The sequence below is a fragment of the Gossypium hirsutum genome, chromosome D12, assembly GCF_007990345.1.
Source record: "Gossypium hirsutum isolate 1008001.06 chromosome D12, Gossypium_hirsutum_v2.1, whole genome shotgun sequence".
Classification (NCBI taxonomy): domain Eukaryota; kingdom Viridiplantae; phylum Streptophyta; class Magnoliopsida; order Malvales; family Malvaceae; genus Gossypium; species Gossypium hirsutum.
The window spans coordinates 6,385,621-6,406,710 of NC_053448.1; the positions used below are offsets into that span (position 1 = coordinate 6,385,621).

Consider the following 21,090-nt stretch of genomic DNA (forward strand, 5'->3'; position numbering starts at 1 on the left):
AAGTACAGTTATTGGATCAACATCAACAGTTTCTACAAAATATGTAGATTCAGAGGCTACCAGATTATGGCATATGCGATTGGGACATGCTGGTGAAAAAGCTTTGCAGACATTGGTGAAGCAAGGCTTATTGAAAGGTGCAAATTCTTGCAAAATGGAATTCTGTGAACATTGTGTTCTGGGCAAGCAGAAGAGGGTAAAATTTGGTCCAGCAATTCACAATACGAAAGGAATTCTAGACTACGTTCACAGTGATGTGTGGGGACCTACCAAAGTAGCTTCTTTGGGAGGTATGCACTATTTTGTTACTTTTGTTGATGATTATTCAAGAAAAGTATGGGTGTATCTAATGAAAAGAAAAAGTGAAGTTTTGGATGCATTTCTGAAATGGAAGAAGATGGTGGAGACTCAGATTGGTCGAAAGGTCAAACGACTTCGATCAGATAATGGTACTGAGTACAAAAACGATCCATTTCTACAAGTATGCCAAGATGAGGGCATTGTGCGACACTTCACTGTTCGGGATACACCACAGCAAAATGGGGTGACAGAACGAATGAATCGAACTATACTGGAGAAAGTTCGATGTATGTTGTCAAATGCTGGATTGGGCAAAGAATTTTGGGCTGAGGCAGTTACATATGCGTGCCATCTAATTAACCGTTTGCCATCAGCTGCAATAAATGGAAAAACTCCTATGGAGATGTGGACTGGTAAATCTGCTACTGATTATGATTCTTTGCATGTATTTGGTTCCACTGCATATTATCATGTAAAAGAATCTAAGTTAGACCCAAGAGCAAAGAAAGCATTATTCTTAGGTATAACTGATGGAGTAAAAGGATATCGTCTCTGGTGTCCTGATACAAAGAAGATTGTTTTCAGTAGAGATGTGACTTTTGATGAATCAACCATGTTGAAGTACAAGGATTCACAAAAGGATGACAAAACCGGTAGTACTTTGCAGCAGGTGGAGCTTGAAAAGGTTAACGATGATCCAGCTAATATTGAAGGGACAAATGATGAAGAGGTTCCTACCCAAGAACCTCTACAGCAACAAGAATCAATTGCATATAGAAGGCCAAGAAGAGAGATTCGTAAGCCTGCTCGCTTTGATGATATAGTGGCCTATGCACTTCCAATTACAGATGATGATGTTCCTTCTACTTACACAGAAGTAATAAGTAACCCTGATGGTGTAAAGTGGAAGCAAGCAATGAATGAAGAAATGCAGTCTCTTCATAAAAATAAGACCTGGGAGTTGGTGACACTACCCAAGGGAAAGAAGGCAATTGGATGCAAATGGGTATATGCAAAGAAGGAATGATTTCCTAATAAAAATGAAATTCGATACAAGGCTAGATTAGTAGCAAAGGGTTACGCTCAGAAAGAAGGAATAGACTACAATGAAGTGTTTTCTCCAGTTGTGAAGCATTCGTCTATTCGGATTTTGCTAGCCTTGGTTGCGCAATATGATCTTGAACTAGTTCAGCTTGATGTGAAGACCGCGTTTTTACACGGTGATTTGGAAGAGGAAATCTATATGACTCAGCCAGATGGATTCAAGGTTGCTGGAAAAGAAAATTGGGTTTGCAAACTGACAAAGTCACTTTATGGATTGAAGCAATCTCCGAGGCAGTGGTACAAGCGATTTGATCAGTTCATGAAAGGGCAAAGGTACACAATAAGTAAATTTGATCATTGCGTGTATTTTCAGAAGCTACAAGAAGGAACTTTCATATACTTGCTCTTATATGTTGATGATATGCTAATAGCATCTAAGAGCAAAATTGAGATTGAAATATTGAAGACTCAACTCAATCTCGAGTTTGAGATGAAAGATCTAGGAGAAGCTAAAAAGATTCTCGGCATGGAAATATGGAGAGATAGAGCTCATGATAGAGTTAGCTTGTCTCAGAAGCAGTATTTGAAAAAGGTACTACAGCAGTTTGGCATGAACGAGCAGACAAAACCTGTAAGTACCCCGTTGGCTTCTCATTTCAAGCTTTCTGCACAACTATCTCCTTCGACGAATACGGAACGAGAATACATGTTGCAAGTTCCGTATTCTAATGTAGTGGGTAGCTTGATGTATGCAATGGTGTGTACAAGACCCGACATTTCACAGGCAGTTAGTATAGTGAGCAGGTATATGCATAATCCTGGAAAAGGACATTGGCAAGCTGTGAAATGGATTCTACGGTATATTCAGAAGACCGTGGATGTTGGATTACTGTTCAAGCAGGATAATACACTTGGTAAAGGTGTTATTGGGTACGTTGATTCTGACTATGCTGGTGATTTGGACAAGCGAAGATCAACCACCGGTTATGTGTTTACACTTGCTGGAGGACCAATAAGTTGGAAGTCTACACTACAGTCTACAGTTGCATTGTCAACCACAGAAGCCGAGTACATGGCTGTAACAGAGGCTGTAAAGGAGGCTATTTGGTTACAAGGTATGGCTAAAACCTTGGGGTTGGTTCAGGAGCATATTAACGTGTATTGTGATAGTCAAAGTGCTATTCATTTAGCAAAGAATCAAGTCTATCATGCACGTACAAAACATATCGACGTACGATTCCATTTTGTGCGGGAAATTATTGAAGAGGGGAAAATTTGTCTTCAGAAGATCAAGACTGCAGATAATCCCGCATATATGATGACCAAGGTGGTAACATCAACCAAGTTCGAACATTGTTTGAACTTGATTAATATCCTGCAAGTTTAACAGTTGAAGAAGGCACTATCAAGTATTGTTGTCAAAGGCAGAAAGAATTGTGTGAAGATAAGATTATCCTAATCAAATCTTCAAGGTGGAGATTATTGGAACCCACCCATTGTTTGAAAAGTCAAAAAGGGTGGGCACCGAAAGTAGAAAGTAAAATTGGTTGGCAAGTTGGGTTAAAAGTTGGCATGGGATAATTGCAATTTTGGTCCCTAATTGTATAGGGACATTGCAAGTTGATCCTTGAACCTCAACTATAAATAGGCCTAACCATTTCTTACTTTCTTCATCCCACACTTGCCATTCTCTACTTAAGGCAATTGTTCTCTCTCCCTATTTGTAAACTTTCACTTGTATTTTTGGAGTGAAATATATTTGGTAGTGCCCGAGGACGTAGGCAAAATTTGCTGAACCTCGTTAAAATTCTAGTGTTCTTTATTTTTTGTTCTGCATATTTTGCAAGTGTCATTGTAGTGATTTATTGTGCTATTAAATTACGATAGAGGGATATTCTGGCTAGGAAAGATCTGGTATGTAAGCGATCCTCGTGATCCACCTCTCTTTCCTGGGAATTGAACTTATTGTGATTTTTCAGTACAATAATTTTACTCTTTCACACGCTTCCGCGCAACACATTTCTTGATTCCTAGCTCTCTCGTATCACGGATCATCTCTAGTTTCTGATATGTGTTTCCTCTTACCAACACTCAACCTTTGACCATTAGGATCGACGAACAAAGAACCCAAACCCCCTAAATTGGTCAAATCTGAAAGGAGTTTTGCTTCCTCTCTCCCTTTTTTTTTATTTATTTATCTTTGATTGTAGAGTAAAGCTCTGTTGTTGGAGGCTAATGTTGGTATATAAAAATTGCATCTCACCAAATTTTGGTGTTTTGTCTTGAATCTTTGTGTTCATTATCTTTGCTATTTATCTGCAGATTTTTGCTCTCTCAACTCAAGTCACATAAATTGCATATATATATCAGTTTAGGGTCAAAGGAACAGAGGATTAAAAGCCAACCGTTTGGTGATTTAGGTGAGAAAAAAGAAACTAACCATGGAAGAAACCTGTTGGTCTATGTTTTTTTTTCTTTTGCAGCTATAAATATATTTGGCCTTTCATCATAAGTTACGGAACTTTGTTGATGGATTTGTTGTATATGCCATGTTCCTTCCACTGGTTAAAACAAACCAAAATTTGGAGGTCTGGTGACGATCCATGGCTTTGGAGGTTTGGTTAAAGAAAGAAATGAGAAAAGAAAGAGGGAGAGACGAGAGAGGAGTGAGAGGAAAGGAAAAGAATTGGAAAATGTAAAGAAAAAAGGCAAAAAAAAAATAAAGAGAGGTTATTTTTAAAATCAGGTTTTAAATTACGTGACACTGACATAGCTTCGATTTTAGAATTTAAACATGTCATATCAGATTTTTGTAACACCACTAACATTAAGTAACAACATAGTAACAAAAATGTTATAAATTGATAACGTTAGTGATCAAAACGTAATTTAACCATACATAAATAACTATTTTTATAGTTTACCCAAAAGTTGAATACATGACATATTTAAAGTTGTCCGTTGACAAAATAACTCATTAGGAATTGAAACTTACCTAAAATTTTGATGTGCTTGACAAGTCCTTGTATCATAGAGATTGAATCAAGTTAGTCTCTTTGTTATTAAACGAATCAATTTATTGTTTGTACTATTAAAAAGAAGAGAAAATATTTGGTACACTGCCAGTGAATATTTTAGACTCCACACGTAGGGTTAAAGGGTTGACAAATATCTTATAATAATATAGTAAAATATTAAAAATAAATATTTAAAAAAGAGTCACGTGACAAAATTTTAAAGGTATTTGTATAACAAAAAAATACACTTTTAATGTACTAAGTACTAACCTCAAAATATATATATATATATTATAGATATAAATTTTGACCATCCCTAAACTACCCCTGCTTACTCCAAATAGAGGTGAAAATATATTACATATAAATATAGGGTAGACGAACCCTAAATCCCAAATGGACAAAAATCAATAGACTTTTCGTCTTCTAAAACTCGCACCCAAAAAATTTGCAGCTTTGGTCAACCTAACGATGTCGTACGACGACGTGGAGATAGAGGACATGCAGTGGAACGAGGAGTTACAGGCATACACATATCCATGCCCTTGCGGCGATCTTTTTCAGATAACAAAAGAAGAGCTCAAGATCGGCGAGGAAATCGCTCGTTGCCCCAGCTGTTCTCTCTACATCACCGTCATCTACAACGCCGAGGATTTCGCCGACAGAAAATCAAACAACAATCTTGAGCCTCCAAAACGACAAGCCGTCGCCGTTGCTTGAGACCTTTAAGGTAATTATTAATTTTTTCTTAAACTACGATGTTGTCGATTTTGAGTTATTTGTTGGGAACTATATTTATCTTATAATTTAGAGTTTTATTGATTCGTTAACCTAGAATTTCTTTATCTTGAACTTTTAATTGATCAGAATTTAGAGTTTTATTGATTCGTTAACCTAGAATTTCTTTATCTTGAACTTTTAATTGATCAGAATTTAGAGTTTTATTGATTCGTTAACCTAGAATTTCTTTATCTTGAACTTTTAATTGATCAGAATATTGTAATTTCCTTTGTTTTTAATTTCTCTTCACATCAGAAATTTACTATATTTTGATGCGATGTTGAACAGTAATTCTTTTGTGTTTTTTTTATTGGTTCGATTTCTGTTTGCTTCATGATAGCTTATTTACATATTTAAGTTCGCTGAAGCAAAATCAGTCCAAAATGTGACATTTGTTATTGCTGTTTTCTGTCATTGCAGATGGCAAATGGCAAACATTACACTTGAGTATAACTGGTTTTATAGCAGATTGCAAGAATGTTTTGTTGGAGATTAGCTCCTTATGTGTGCTGTGGTGCTAGCATTGGTGAGGAAATTTTGGTTTATCTGTTGGTGTATTTAATTTAACATTGAAATCCCTATGAATAAATACATGAATTTGGTTTCTTCAGTAACAGATGAGATGCTTTATGTTTCTGTCACTAAGAGCTCAGATATGAATATGCTTTCCACATGAGTATTGACTAATATTCATAAAGATTTGTACTAATACATTTGTTTGGTGGAACATCTGTATCCATGCCTAGATATGTGTTTAACACGAATATTCGATATCTAAATGTGTCGGCGGTTGTTTGCTTTACTTGTTGCAGCATACATCTAGTTACTTGAACTTGGGTGTGAATATATTGGTATTTCATGTATACTTGGATGGTCATAATTTCTTCTCCATGTTCGAAGAATGTTCCAGACGTGGGTGTTAAACTTAAGAGTCGAAGCATCAATACCCATTTTGTAGCAGGGGATGGCTATGGGTTTGATGTTTGAATGTGTTTTCTTATGCTGCGTGCTTGTTGCTGGTTGTTCAACAAAACATTTTCCTTAAGAAATGGCCCAGTTAATTGAATAGTCCATTTGGATCTCAAAGGTTTGTTTCCAGTCAGAAAACAAAACCTTTGATCGCTGATTGGGATCCAAATGGGACCTTCAAGTAGACTTCTTCTATGATCCAAATCATATTATAAATTTATAACATGTAATACCATTTAAGAACTTCATATATATATAATTAGGTTTCTAATCTATATCTGTAATCTATAAGAGAGGAAAAAGAAGGGGAGGAAGACAAAAAATGAGGAAAAAGGGGAGAAGAAAAAACTTAAGTACCACCATTACTATTAAATTTGGATAATGTAAAGCATTAGTGAATGAAAAGTGGGCATGTGGATTTTTTTTTTCTCAAATCATTATTTTGACAATCTCACTTAAATAATATAAGTGAAAAACTAAATGAAATGAAATTACGTAGGAATTGGTTTGGGCTTGCAATTTTTAATGCAAAATTTTCCTATTTTCTTTTAAAAATTTAGTTTACAAAAAATATTCACAAGTAAAATTTAGAGAATTTTATGGTAGTAAAAAAAAACACAAGTTAATCAACCTCAGCTAAGAAGAACCAAAAAATTTCATAAGCAAAAGTAGAGAATCTTATTGTTGTCGGAAAAACAAGTTAATCAATTTCCCATTTAAGCTCAAAAAGTCAAACATTTTATGGTTGTGAAAATTTTGAAGAGGTATTTGATTTAGGGGTAGGAATTGTATTTTCTTTGATTATCTCGTAAAGATTGAAATATGTTTACTTTTTTTTGTTGTTGATTATTTTTAGAATTGAAAACTGAGAAAATTCTTTAGACTTATAGATCATCTTTTAATATTCTAAAACTTTATTTTATTTTTTAAAAAAATATTTACTTTAATTAATTTATCCAATTGAAAATTTTATCATGACTCTACCCTTTGTTATTAATCGTGGTTTAGGTTTAATTAATTAAGTAATGTTGTTTTGTTTAGTTTTTTAGACTAATGTTATATTATCTATATAGAATTAGTGGTTTGAAAAAAATTCACGGTTTTAACTACAACGACTATAATAATACACATTGATAATTTAAGAATTACACCGGATATTTTTTTAAGTGTTTAATTGATCTCTTATATTTGATTAAGGTTGAATTAAGGGATATTTTTAATTGAGAGCTCAATTGATTATTGAATTATTTAAGAGCTACTTTTTGATACCGTAAAAGAAAAACAATGTTTAAACAAGGTGCGACGCCGAAGCCCCAAGCTTCTAAACACGTAAAAGGAGAAAGCAAACAAGCTCGCTCGTTTCTCATCTTCCTCGAAAAGGACTAAACAGTGAGTAAACCCTTCTTTCCCCCGGCCATCAGCTTCTAAACTGCGAAACCCCTCTCCTCCTCCAAACCCTTCAACAGTCCCCTCAGAACCTGTTTGCTTTTTCCATAACATGAAACCTTACAAAATCCTCAAACACCAAAACCCCAAACCCTTCATTCTTATCCCCCACCAGCGCTCTCTCTTCTCTGCCCTTTCCTCGTCAACCTCCGACCAATCCCAATCCCCCTCATCCGAAATATCCCCTGATGTCCTCGTTGAATCTGCCCGCTCTTCTCAGTGGCATTTCATCAAACACCTCTCACCCAACCTCGACTCATCTCTCATATCAACGGTCCTCTTAAATCTCCACAAAACTCCTGAATTAGCCCTTCAATTCACTTCTCACGTTGAGTTCCATCGACTCGATATCAAAACCCGTTGCCTTGCCATTGCCGTTGCCTCACGTCTCCCATCTCCCAAGCCCACTCTAAATCTCTTAAAGCGAACCGTTTCTAGTGACATTGCCGGTGTGGCAGTCATTTTCGATGAGCTGGCTCTTGCCCGTGAAAGGTTAGGCATTTCAACAACCATTCTTTTTGATTTGTTAATAAAAGCTTGTTGCGAAATGAAGAGGGTGGATGAAGGATTAGAGTGTTTTTATATGATGAAAGACAAGGGTTTCATTCCAAAGATCGAGACTTGTAATGCCCTGTTAAGTACGTTTTTGAAATTGAACAGAACTGAAAGTGCTTGGGTTTTGTATGCTGAGATGTTTAAAATGAGGATTAAGTCGAGCGTGTACACGTTTAACATAATGATAAACTTGTTGTGCAAGGAAGGGAAGCTAAAGAAAGCAAAAGACTTTATTGGGTTCATGGAGAATTTAGGGGTTAATCCTAATGTTGTTACTTATAATACAATAATTCATGCTTATTGTTCAAGAGGAAGGGTTGAAGGAGCTCGTTTCGTTTTGAATGCAATGAGAAGTAAAGGTATTCAGCCGGATTCTTATTCGTATAGTTCGCTTATTAGTGGGATGTGTAAGGATAAAAGACTTGAGGAAGCTTCTGAGATGTTTGAGAAGATGAAAGAAATGGGGTTGGTTCCTAGTGCTGTGACTTATAATATCTTAATTGATGGTTATTGCAATGAAGGGGATTTGGGAAAGGCATTTCATTATCGGGACGAAATGGTAGAGCAGGGTATATCACCAACTGTCTCAACCTACAACATGTTAGTTCATGCTTTGTTTATGGAATGTAAAATGGATGAGGCTGATGATTTGGTTAAAGAAATGGAAGAAAAGGGGTTGTCTCCCGATCAGATTACCTATAGCATCTTAATTAATGGATACTCCAGGTGTGGGAACGTGAAGAAAGCATTCAGTTTTCACGATGAGATGTTAACCAAGGGGATTCAACCTACACGGATAACTTATACATCGCTTATCTATGCTTTAAGCAAGCGGAATAGAATGACAGAAGCAGATAACCTGTTTGAGAAGATAATGAAGAAGGGAGTTGCGGTAGATGTTATAATGTTCAATGCATTGATCGATGGTCACTGTGCCAATGGCAATATGGAGCGTGCGTTTTCGTTGTTGAAGGAAATGGATAAATTGAATGTTCCTCCGGATGATGTGACTTATAATACTTTGATGCAGGGTCATTGTAGGGAGGGGAGAGTTGAAGAAGCTCGTGAGCTTCTCGATGAAATGAAACGAAGGGGAATCAAACCGGATCACGTTAGTTACAACACTCTAATTAGTGGGTATAGCAGAAGAGGTGATATGAAGGACGCATTAAGAGTTCGTGATGAGATGTTGAGTACAGGTTTCAATCCAACCCTCCTCACTTATAATGCCCTCATACAAGGTTTTTGCCATAACCAGGAAGGAGATATTGCTGAAGAGCTCCTAAAGGAGATGATTAGTAAAGGAATTACCCCTGATGACAGCACTTACTTATCTTTGATCGACGGGATGGGGAACATTGACCAGTCCGTAGAAAGTTGCAACTCTTGTTGATTGCATTCTTGTTTGTCCTAAACCAACTGTGTTTGACAAATTGGAACCGACTGTGAATGAAAATGAAGAGATACAGAAGGTCAGTTCTCAAACTCCTTTCTCATGTGGCTGTGAATGATGGCAGATTTTTTTTCTCATACGTAGTGTACAATTTATTTATGCTAGCCTTAACTTCAGGGATTTATAATTGTTTCTATAACTTATTTTATTAAATAATAATTAATTTAAAATAAAGTTTTATTAAATCGAAGGGATTTGAACTCATCGTAATTGCATTGGTAAAATCTTAATTTTACCATTCAACCAAAGTTTTATTTTGATTTTTTTAAACATTTTAATTTTATTATGCACATTTTATTATTTCTATCAATTGTATATATTGTTGATTGAGATGGTGCCACAAATTAACTCTACACTTTAGAATTGATGATAATTCCATGATAAATAATTCTATTCGTTTAGTATTCATAATTTGATGTACTCGTGTGTTTAAATTTTGTTATACTTACAATGTAATCTATTTTTTTATAAGATTATACCTATTTCATTTGCTATTATTATTAATTAGTATCAAATTATACATTTCATTATTTATTGTATATTATTTTTAAACACAAATTTTATATTCTAAATATGTGATTTCTATATGTATACCCAGTAATTATTTGTTTTAACTTTTATATCTTAACAATATTATTAATATAATTATAATTTTTAATTACAAAAATTATATTTATGATAATAATTTAAATGAGGTTCTAAATGAACCTACAAAACAACACTTTTAAATACATAATTAAAAAAAATACAAATAAAGCATGTATAAATCTTATATTTAGTTGGAAGTGATCAAATCTTTTATATTTAGCATTGTATTAAAAATATGATTATTAGTTATATTATATTTTATATGCAAACAAATTACTTTGAATATATTATTATTTTAAAATTGAATTGTTTTTGAGTGAGTAGAAGATAAATGGATGTATCAACTCGCTTAAATAAGAATATATGTCGGAGCCTCAGCTTAACGAAATAAATAAATAAGGAGACAGTGAATCTCACTTCGCACAATGGGCCCCCATCTCACGACCATTAGTTTTTTGCAAAATAAACTCAAGAAAACCTCATAAGCCTTACTAATATTGACTTTCAAGACTACTTCACCCACCGCATCAATTCAAAGGTGACCGACCCAACCCAACACAAAACTCGATTGCATCGGACAAATTTGTCTTAAAGCTAGTTAACAACTACTTTCGACAACATGTAGAGAACCTTGCACAAAGCAATAGGCCGAAGATATTTCATGCAATCAGACTTATCTTTTTTAGGTGTCACTTAAAGAAGGTGAAAACTCACCATGTTGAAGCAAATCACAACTACTATAAAAACATCCTGACCCACAATGCTCCAACAGTTCTGGAAAAAAAAAAGGGGGGGGGGATTCATACCATCAAGTCCCGACTCTTTGTCGGGGTGCATCCCATAATTAATTCCCAACCCAATAGTTAAGAGGCGCAAAAACATGGCAGCCATAGTTAGAAGTGTCAAAACAACATCGACTCTTTCATTGCTTTCCTGCGCGGGAAAAGCTGACACCTTCTATGCAAATTATATTTAGACAGATCAAATCAAGAGGCAAATGGGGCACGGGCTCCAACTCCCCATTCCAATCTGTTTGTAGTGTTTCCCTGTTCACTTCTTTGATATCAAGAGATGACATGTTGTGTTCATCTCAATTCAAGTATGAAGAACAATAATGGCCATGCATTTCAAAGCTTCAATTTGAAAATGAAATTCATTGGTCACATTCACATATAGAGGTAGATAAACAGAGCAGAGGAAATCTGCTCCTTTCTTTATTCTAGGTAATATGATTAGTAGTAACTTTTTGTGGAGCTGGACCCACAGAAAACGTACCCCTACTTGTCTCACTAACTTGAACTGCAAACCAATATGGCATATATATTCCCAATTACCCATAAAGCATGGCAGGTAAGCGTGGGGTAAGAGTAACCTCCAATGGGGTAGCTTTAGGAGCAGTCAATCCAGGGCTTTCACTCATGTCGACTGCTACGTCCGAGACTGTCCCCAGTTCGAATCCATGAAGCAGCCGACCCAATGCTAAGGGCAGGAATTTAAGTGCAAATGTAATACCTGGACAAATCCTTCTGCCAGAACCAAATGGTAAAAACTCATAGTTTTTACCCCTTACATCTACATTAGCATGATCATTGAGGAACCTCTCTGGCAGGAATTCCAAAGGCTTTTGCCAAATGCTGGGATCACGCTGCAATTTCCATATGTTAGGGAAAAGGCGAGTGCCCGCCGGAATATGGAAACCAGCTATTGTGCAGTCCTCCATGGCTTCCCTTGGTGCCGATAGAGGCACCGGTGGCTTTATCCGCAATGTTTCCTTGATAATGGCTTGCAAGTATACCAAGTTATTTATATCTGACTCTTGCACTTGCCGGTGCTTTCCAACATGGATGTCAAGTTCATCTTGGGCCCTTTTTAGCACATGGCGGTTGTTCAACAGAAACGACACTGTCCATGTTAACACGACCACATTTGCGTCAATGCCACCCAAGATAAGACTCTGCAATCAGGTTAACTCTGAATGAAATTGTTGATAATGATAATTCTATTTATGGCTGAATTAACAATTTTGCATACCAGGCAAGTAGCCTTAATGATAGTGTCTGCCTCTTCAGTAGGAATATTGTTATCATCCAAGATAGACAACATGACATGGATAAAATCTTGGTCCCCTTTGATGTTTTCCCCAAGCTTCCTTTGGCGGCGATGCTCATTAACCCAGCTTCCAATTATCATGTCGCACTCTTGTGATATCCTCTTTATTTTGGCTATGCGTCCCATCACAACATCAATCCAACCAAGAAAAGGAACCCAATCTGAAACCAAGACTAAACCCACCAAATGAAAGAAATCAGCAATGGCATTTTGGCATCGCTTTGATTCTTCATCATCACTTCCACAACTGTATCTTTTTCCAGCTATCATCCGTACTATGATGTTCGTTGCCAAGCTGCCGATCTTTTCCTTCACTTCCACTACTGCAATGCCTCCGCTCCTCACTGTTTCCTCGTATAATTCCTTTATAAAACAATCAATTTCCGTGTCCCGAACATGCCTAAGTAACTCCATCCGACGACTGGAGAGGAGCTCAAGCGTTGCTATCTTCCTTAAACTGCGCCAATATGGTCCATAAGGTGCGAAACCTAACATTTTATGGTCATACCCCATAAGTTTTGAGGCTAAGGATCTTGGACGTGTTGAAAAGATCTTATCATTGGTTGTAAAACATTCTTTGGCGACTTGCCAGTTACTCACCACAAGTGCCCGGTGACTGCCGAGTCGGACCAAGAACGCAGGTCCGTACTTATCCGCCATGTCCCCGAATATTCTATGTAGCAGCTGATTTGTTCCGAGAAGATGAAGGTGACCAAGCAAAGGCATGGCCCCTGCTGCCTCTGGCGGTGCTGGTCTCTGCCGTTTCTTCTTGTCTCCACCATGGATTGAAAGTGAAACCACAAATATGGTGAAAAGAATTGCCAAAATGATTTGTTCTTGTAATTCTATGGAGAATCCCATAGTGTATGCGTCACTAATAGGACCCAACGAGCGAAATTCAGAGCTATCCGTTTCCTCTGTAAGTTATATAAAGATAAACCCCGCAGGATCCTGACAAAAAGAAAATTCTGTAAAAGTCTTGAGCTGATAATTCAAGCCACGTACTTCATTTGATAGCTTTCAAGGATTTAAATTGCGTTCCTCACACGTTTATTGTAATTGTAACTTAAAACGGATGTTATCGTGATCATCATGCTTATTGCTATGTGAATTTTTTTTTTGTTTTTTTACCTCAATAATACAAAAAATAAAATTAATAACTTAAATGGTATCTCAATCAAATTAATTATCAAAATAATATGTTTTAAATAGTAAACATGAGTGGTGCTTGACAAGGTGACGATATCACCAATTTTTTCCCACCATCATCAGGCTAGAATAGGGTTAAAAAAAAGTCATATTGTAACCCCCTTTAACTTCAAACCATCACCGAAATAAGATTACGAGGCATTACCGAATATCTCGAACAATTTACAAATAATTCTTAAATAAATAACAAACATATTATAAAATAATTATAAATTCATATAAATTTATGCTAATTAGCTTCATTCATTTTTTTTTAATTTCGACAGTATTTCTATTTATTTTTACATAAAACCCCCTGTAAATTTCAAAACACAACCAACCTAATTCCATTATTTCAACCAAGACATTTATATACTTAAATATACTTAAATCTTACTTGACATAAGGTCTTAATAACTTAATTAATAAAAACCATATTATCATTTCTAATCAACTCGTAAAACTATTCAAACCATTTTAGTTCACTATTAATGCCATAAACAATTTCTATTATTTCACCACTTAAATCATCAAATCACCTAATATATTACTTTACAACAAAATTATATAACATACCAAAATAATCATTATAATCCTTATGTACATGCCACTTTCACTCAAAGAAGAAAACATCACCAAAATCTTTATGCTGGAGTCGGGATTGATCTGGATGCTGAACCGGAACCTTTGATTTCTATCGACCTGCGCACAAAAACAACCGTACGCTGAGTATTCGAACCATAATTCAAATTACAATAATAACAATAAAACATAATCATCAAACATATCATGCACAAATCATACATACAAGTTTAAACTCAAATTTCATAATACAACAATAACAATTTATCAATTAATATCATAAATCCACAATTTGAGCTTTGAACACATCATGAACCTTAGATTCATTTCTCAATCTCGTATCACATTTCAATTCACAATTCAACTTTTCATTTCATTTCAATAGCTCGATTGATCAACTCATTCAGTTTATCATTTCATTATTAACCCTATTAACAAAACTCGGACTTTGACGGATACATGGATCCAACCAAACACTCCAGTATGGCACCTAGTGCCTCATCGGATAGTTCGAAGCAATAGTTGACACCCAGTGTCTCATCAGAAAAGCCGAAGAATGTTGGTACCTAGTACCTCATCGAATCTATCCGAAGAAATATAGTGACACCCAGTGTCTCATCGACTCGAGGTCGAAGTATCCCTGAACTCTTCCAATCCTATGGCATGCCAACTATATCCGACTCAGCCCGACTAGTTAATAAGGTATTTAAATCACATATAACCCCAATTCAATCACAATTTCTCACATTTTCAATTCAATAATTTTTCCACTTTTCAATCAATAATTAATCCACAAATTTACACATTTTCACAACTCAATACATTTCCATTCAATTTAATATCAATCACAATTCGATTCAAATTCACTTCCCGCTTTCATTCAACAAACAATTCAAATATTAATTCATATCAACTATTCAATTTAATTCCCACTCATCTTAATAATAATAATAATAATAATAATAATACTTACCTCACATTTCATTTACCAAACACATAAATTAAAATTTAACATTTAATGATAAATAACTTGAATTATAGTAATACAAACCGTGATTTTCTCGAGTTTACTCCTCGATAATCTTCTCTTTTCCCTTCCGTGCCAACACTATTAATTTCAGCACTAATTATGATAAATAATTGAATTTCTATTCAATTTCTTCCTTATTCTCAATTTAATCCTAACTAAGTTCACTTACTTTCCTAATTCAATTCACACTCTATTTCTATTCAAATTTCATCCAAACTCAAATATAACTATTAAAATTTCAGCATATTTTCCTAATTTCGAATTCCCCACAATTTAGTCCCTAAAACATAAAACTTATAGTTTCTTTTACAATTTAATCCCTTTATCAATTCTAACTTAAAATTCTTTCAATTAAATCCCTAATTCAACAATTTATTCAACATGAACCATGCTTAAAAACCTATGAACTTACAAAATATCAACTTAATTCCATCAAAACTTTGTTTTAAAGCTTCTAAATCATCAAAACTAAATAAAAAGGGCTCAATTGACTTACCAATCAAAGCTTTAAACCTTAAACCTTTAGTTTTTCCTTTTTCTTTTTTTTTCTTTCTTTTTCCTGCTCTGTTTCGAATGCCTCTGTATCTTTCTTCTCTCTTTTTCTTTTGTTTTGTTTTTATTTCTTTTTATTATTTACTTTATATTATTTTAACATTTAACTAATATAGATATTTTTATTAATATAATATAATAATTTCACATATAATATATAAATACCTTTACTTAAAATTTAAGAAAATATACCATTATAATACAAGTGTTTAAATACATGTTTTACACATGTACTAATTTTATTGCCATACATTTGTCACCATCTTATTTATTTCACAATATAATAATAATAATAATAATAATTTAATAACATATTTTAACGCATAAAAATCTCTTATGCCGCCTCAAATTTGGTAATTGGCATAATTTCCTATTTAATCCCCTTTATTTTATTTTAATCTATAATTAAACTTTCACTTTTATTGTAATTTAATCCTTTTTGCTAATTACTCTTAATTAGACTAAATTCACCTATCTAAAACCTAATTAAATACACAACTAGTCTAGTAAATATTTTTAATAATTATTTTCGAACTCAATTTACTAAGACGGAGGCCCGATATTATACTTTTCCGATGCCCGTGAATTTTGGGTCATTACACATATTTTATTGGTGGTGTCACCCTATATGGCGGCATTGATATGTAGCACTCATTCCTGCTAAAATACAAGTTTAAATTGGGTTGGAGGGGGATGGAGGAGAGCTATCAGGTAGCACCCAAGTGGAGGAGCATTGTCGATGACACCCAGGTGGAGGGACACTGTCTGGCGACACCATTTGGGGGGAGGAGCACTGTTAGGTGGCACCGAACCCCTATTTAAATATCAAAATTTCATGTTTTCTTGAACGGTTTAGCAGTTAACTGATAAGAAGAAAGGAAAATATTTTGGAGAAGAGGAGAAAACAAAGAAGGAAAGAAAGAAAAATTCGTAAGGTTAGTACATTATTAAATTTACTTTATTATAATTTTTACCGTAGAATCTTGTTTTTCAAATAATTATTGAAAATTTTAATTATTTTTAATTATTTTTATAGGTTTAGTATTAAAGATGGATAATCAATTCTTCGCATGCGTTTATTTCGATGGAGTAATTTTAAGAACAATAGTTGTGTAACACCTTACCTGTCCCGATCGTCAAATCGCGTACGAAGTGTCACATTTGAACCAATTGATATACACATTTAGGTCTTACTATTTTAACAATCATATTGTATTACCTATTTACGTAAAAACCTATACAACATAAAAAATAAGTTGAAAACAAAAGTTCACTCTTTCAACTCTGAATTCTAGGGGACTACGTAAATACACTATATTTGTCCCTATGACGAAGTCTTTAAAGGTACCCCTTTCCTACGTGTACGACACTTTTCTAACGGAGCTCCTTGATCTAACACAGTCTAGTTTGATCCCTCCTCAAGTCCCTTATTCCACAGATCCAGCAACCACAGGTCAAAACCCTTGTAAGCTCAGTTGTACTTAGTGAGTTTCTTTACTACCAAATTCATATCTCGCCCTTTCTTTACCGGGGTAAAATTTTTAAAAGAAAATAAAATGTTTTAACTTCTTGTTTATATTCAAACTTTAACGCTGATCTGTCGTAATTCGTTGCAGCAGATTAAACTATTTTTTGTACTTAACGAGCTCGTAGGAAAGCAATTTAGTTATGTTTTTGTTTAGTTTTCAATTTTAGTTTGTAAATAATAAAATGAGCAATTTTAACTATTTATATGACTGTATGGGTCGAGAAAGGTCTAAAGGTAGACTAACCTAGTCAGCAAATGTGTAGGACACTAATCGGAGGCTCAGAGATAGTAGACCACCCACGATGTTGCAACACAGAGCTTCGATGTTGCAACACAATAAACAGAGTACTCAAAAGGAGCAGACTGCCTTTAGTGTCACGACACAACCCTGAAGACATGCCTAAACTAGTAATCTGCCATCAGTGTCGCGACACAAGCCATAAAGTGTAGCGACACCGATGTGACGAAGCCAATTAATGAACCAAGGGTGTTTTCGTCCACAACCATTTTTGACGGAAAATAGTCAGTCAAATTTAGTCAATGACCAGCTGCCAACCCTAGGCCTATAAATAGGATTGATATGCTAAGTTTATGGATAGTTTTTACTTAAGTTTTATTTTCCATTTCCTATTTAGTTTTATTTTCTATTTGTAATTTAGGTTTCTATTCAGTTGTAATTCTAGATAGTTTATTTCGTTATTTGTGGAATTCAAATTATGGATTCACCAAACTATTTGACGGATTACTATTAGCATTGCTATTAATATATCAGGATTTTTCTAAACTGTCTTCTTGATTTATTTCTAGTGTTTATCTTTTTACTCAAGTTTATGATGTTTGTTAAATCCATGGGGAACTAATTCGTTAACGGAAGATTAATGAGTGGACGTGAGATTAATTAACTTCTATGTAGAGTTTCTTAAAGGATTAGTTGGTTGGGATAGGAAGAACATAAAACCCTAAGCCTGATGACCCTAGGAAGACATATAGGTGGTAATGAATTCAAAATTGGTATTGCCTATCTGTAAAAACTTACCCCAATCCTGTTTGAATTGTGATGTCGAGAGATAAGGTGTTCTTGCTGAGTCATTAGGATAGTGAAAGGCCAAGAGGCCATGCTAGGTTAATGATTAGTTGATTGGATAAAACCCAAAATAAGAGTTAATTATGAACATCGAAGCGAGTTAGTCTTCTGTCGATTAGATCTGATAAAATCTACAATTTATTTTCTTATTTATTTTTATGTTCTTTCCAGTATTTTATAAATTATTATTTTTCACCATCTTAAGATTAATCATAATATAGTTTAATTAAATTACTAATTAGACCTATTAGCATAGAAGTTAGAATTAGTTTAGTTTCGCCTCCTTTGGGTATAATCCTCAGAGTACTTCCATACTTCGTTGTAAAACTATATTACAACTTGACCCGTGTACTTGTGAAAACCACCTAACACTTATATTTTGGTTGCAATATTCTCACTTTAGACGTTAGTATGTTCGAAGGTGATCAAGTTGTTGGTGCCATTACTGGAGAAGTAACGCCACTAAATTAGTTTTAATTTTTTTTACGCTTAATAGGATAGTTAGGAAATTTTTAAATCATAGATACAATTTGTATTTTTCATTTTTATTTTGTTAATTCACTAATTTATTTCATTTCACTGTGAATTTCAGGGTACGAGAAGAGGTAAGGAGATGTTCACTAAGCTTGTTGGCATGAAAGTTTACAGGACTAACTGCAAGAAATTGTTTTCCACTCACTAATAGCATCACAATTTCACTTGATTGACTCTGTAACTAGTAGGATGATGCAAGTGTTAGGGGCAATCCCTTTTGACATGAATTGGTTAAAACTTAGCATTGTCCGACCTGTTATTAGGAATCCTCAATTTGAGCTTAACCCGACATTGCTAACATGGATATCTTCAAATCTCAGGTTTAGTAGTTATGCAGAAGGGGATCCAATAGCCTTTCTTCGACAGTTTGAGCACTTATGCAGTATAGTTGTGCACGCAGGTGTCCCATCAGAGATTATTAAACTGTTACTCATTCCATTCACCTTAGAAGGAGAAGCAAAAGAATGGTTCGATGTGCTACCTCTTGACACCATTAATACTTGGGCTGAATTCATACAGTTATTCCTATGCCAAGTTGTACCTATGACTAAGGTTATTAGCACATATAAGGAGCTATTCAGATTCAGGTATGCCAAAACATTAGGACAGGCATGGGAGAGATTTAAGGTGATCATCCAGGCAATATTGGGAGGAGGTATTGACCTAGCCATGCAATTGCATCATTTCTATGACGGGTTGGATTGGCAGAATAAATGACAGATTGATATTATAGCAGGTGGAAGTATTTGGTCAAAGACGGTCAGGAAATAGTTATCATACTAGAGAAGGTAAGAAGTAACGAGCATGCATGAGGTATGAGTCAAGAGCTAGCAACTGTTGAGAGAGAAGTTATACCACTAGAAGTTAGACCTGATAATTCAGAAATTGAAATGTTAACTGAAACTGAATTAGATGAGATGGACATGGGGAAAGAAAACGATGAAGGGGAAGAGACCATGGAAAATCTGAAACGTGAGAATGACGAACAAGTCCTTCAACTTGAATGGGGAAAGAAAAGAGGCCTTAATAGTTATATTACTTGAATTGTGCTTTAATCTATTGCTAGTTGATAATTTCTTGTGGTGAAGTTGAAAGAAAAGAAGTCTGATACTTTATGCTTGATTGGAAATTGTGGATTTCTAGTGACTTTCAAAAGCATGCTGAAATTCGTAAATATTCTCTTATTTTTCTAATATATATCTCTTATACATTGCATATTATTAGAGGAGACAACCACACACGAGCACAAAAAACTATTATTTCTAGTTCTTCCTAATTATTATTAATTGTTGTTGCTACTATATTTTGTTTAGCATATAGGATTTCGATTCTATCCATGAAAACAATTTTACTTGTTTCATTGGTATATAATTATATTTTTAATTTTCAATTCGATTTTAGTATTTCTTTAGGTTATATTTGCATTTCCTTTTGCATTAGTTTCATGCTTGAGGACAAGCATGGTTTGAGTGTATGAGAATTTGATAAGTGTGTAATTTATCTATTTATTTGTGATATTTCTCCCTTTGAATTATGTTATTTATGTTATTAATTATATTAATTATACTTATATTTAGTTTATTTGTATGTTTAGGGAATAATTGGAGAAAAATGAGCTTAAAGTTTATTTTGACAAGTTTTTGTGGATTGGACTTTCAACACAATGTAGCTTCAATATTTTGGCCATAACATGAGCTACTAGTGTCCGTTTTGGACCCATAATATACTAATTCAAAGGCAATTGAAAGATCTATCTAAAGGCATTTCACGAATTAAGCCCAAAAACGTCAGGAAGACGTCCAAAAACAACCTAAAAGTTTGACGCAAAAATTGCCAAGATATCTTGAAAAGTTCCGCTTTATGTAATTAAGGGCACTTTTGTATTTTCTCCAATATATTTTTTTGCCCTATAAATAAACATTATTAGATTGAGCGATAGTTGTTATTAGTTTTATTTGGTTTCTTTATTTTATGGTTTATTAAACCCTCTTTTCTAGTTAAAGGTTTTATCGAAGTTTGATTTAATGAATTCATGAGACCTAACTTGCGTTTTAACTCTTCTTTGTTCTTTAGTATTCATGCATCTTCTATTTTAATTACAAATAATCAAGTTTATTAGATATCCCGGCGGTATTTGATAGCTTAGAACGGCTGCCTTGTCAATTAGAATAGTTAAATCCGTAATTGTTTAATTCATTCTAATACTAGTGAGGAATTGCATAACTCGTTTATATCGTAGTTTACGTTTATGTGGTGTGGATATGTGATCTAGCTTAAATGGACCCCGTTGAGGTGAGTTTGTTGGTTAGAATTAAGGCTCCATCGTTCCTA

The 21,090-nt window shown here is 34.5% G+C and overlaps 3 protein-coding genes across 3 annotated transcripts; 2 read left to right on the plus strand and 1 right to left on the minus strand.

The window, feature by feature from the left end:
- Positions 1–4,740: 4,740 nt before the first annotated feature.
- On the plus strand, positions 4,741–5,751 carry LOC121224645 (diphthamide biosynthesis protein 3). The gene is made up of 2 exons (XM_041108331.1): positions 4,741–5,091; positions 5,562–5,751. Exon 1 carries the CDS (start codon positions 4,833–4,835, stop codon positions 5,079–5,081), a length of 249 nt encoding a protein of 82 aa, XP_040964265.1. The 5' UTR covers positions 4,741–4,832; the 3' UTR covers positions 5,082–5,091; positions 5,562–5,751.
- Positions 5,752–7,257: 1,506 nt separating this feature from the next.
- On the plus strand, positions 7,258–9,812 carry LOC107945183 (pentatricopeptide repeat-containing protein At2g15630, mitochondrial). Its single transcript, XM_016879055.2, has one exon. The coding sequence runs from the start codon at positions 7,609–7,611 to the stop codon at positions 9,502–9,504; it is 1,896 nt and encodes a 631-aa protein (XP_016734544.1). The 5' UTR covers positions 7,258–7,608; the 3' UTR covers positions 9,505–9,812.
- A 1,442-nt stretch (positions 9,813–11,254) lies between these two features.
- On the minus strand, positions 11,255–13,298 carry LOC121224646 (xanthotoxin 5-hydroxylase CYP82C4). Its single transcript, XM_041108332.1, has 2 exons — positions 12,184–13,298; positions 11,255–12,106 (listed from the first exon to the last, which is right to left on the minus strand). The coding sequence occupies exons 1-2, from the start codon at positions 13,120–13,122 to the stop codon at positions 11,483–11,485; spliced, it is 1,563 nt and encodes a 520-aa protein (XP_040964266.1). The 5' UTR covers positions 13,123–13,298; the 3' UTR covers positions 11,255–11,482.
- Positions 13,299–21,090: the final 7,792 nt, after the last annotated feature.

Excerpts from the sequence above, each read along its gene's own strand:
- LOC121224645 (XM_041108331.1), top strand. The coding sequence starts at position 4,833 with ATGTCGTACGACGACGTGGAGATAGAGGACATGCAGTGGAACGAGGAG.
- LOC107945183 (XM_016879055.2), top strand. The coding sequence starts at position 7,609 with ATGAAACCTTACAAAATCCTCAAACACCAAAACCCCAAACCCTTCATT.
- LOC121224646 (XM_041108332.1), bottom strand. The coding sequence starts at position 13,122 with ATGGGATTCTCCATAGAATTACAAGAACAAATCATTTTGGCAATTCTT. Across the intron at positions 12,107-12,183 it reads TCATTAAGGCTACTTGCCTG|AGTCTTATCTTGGGTGGCAT; the intron begins GTATGCAAAATT and ends ACCTGATTGCAG.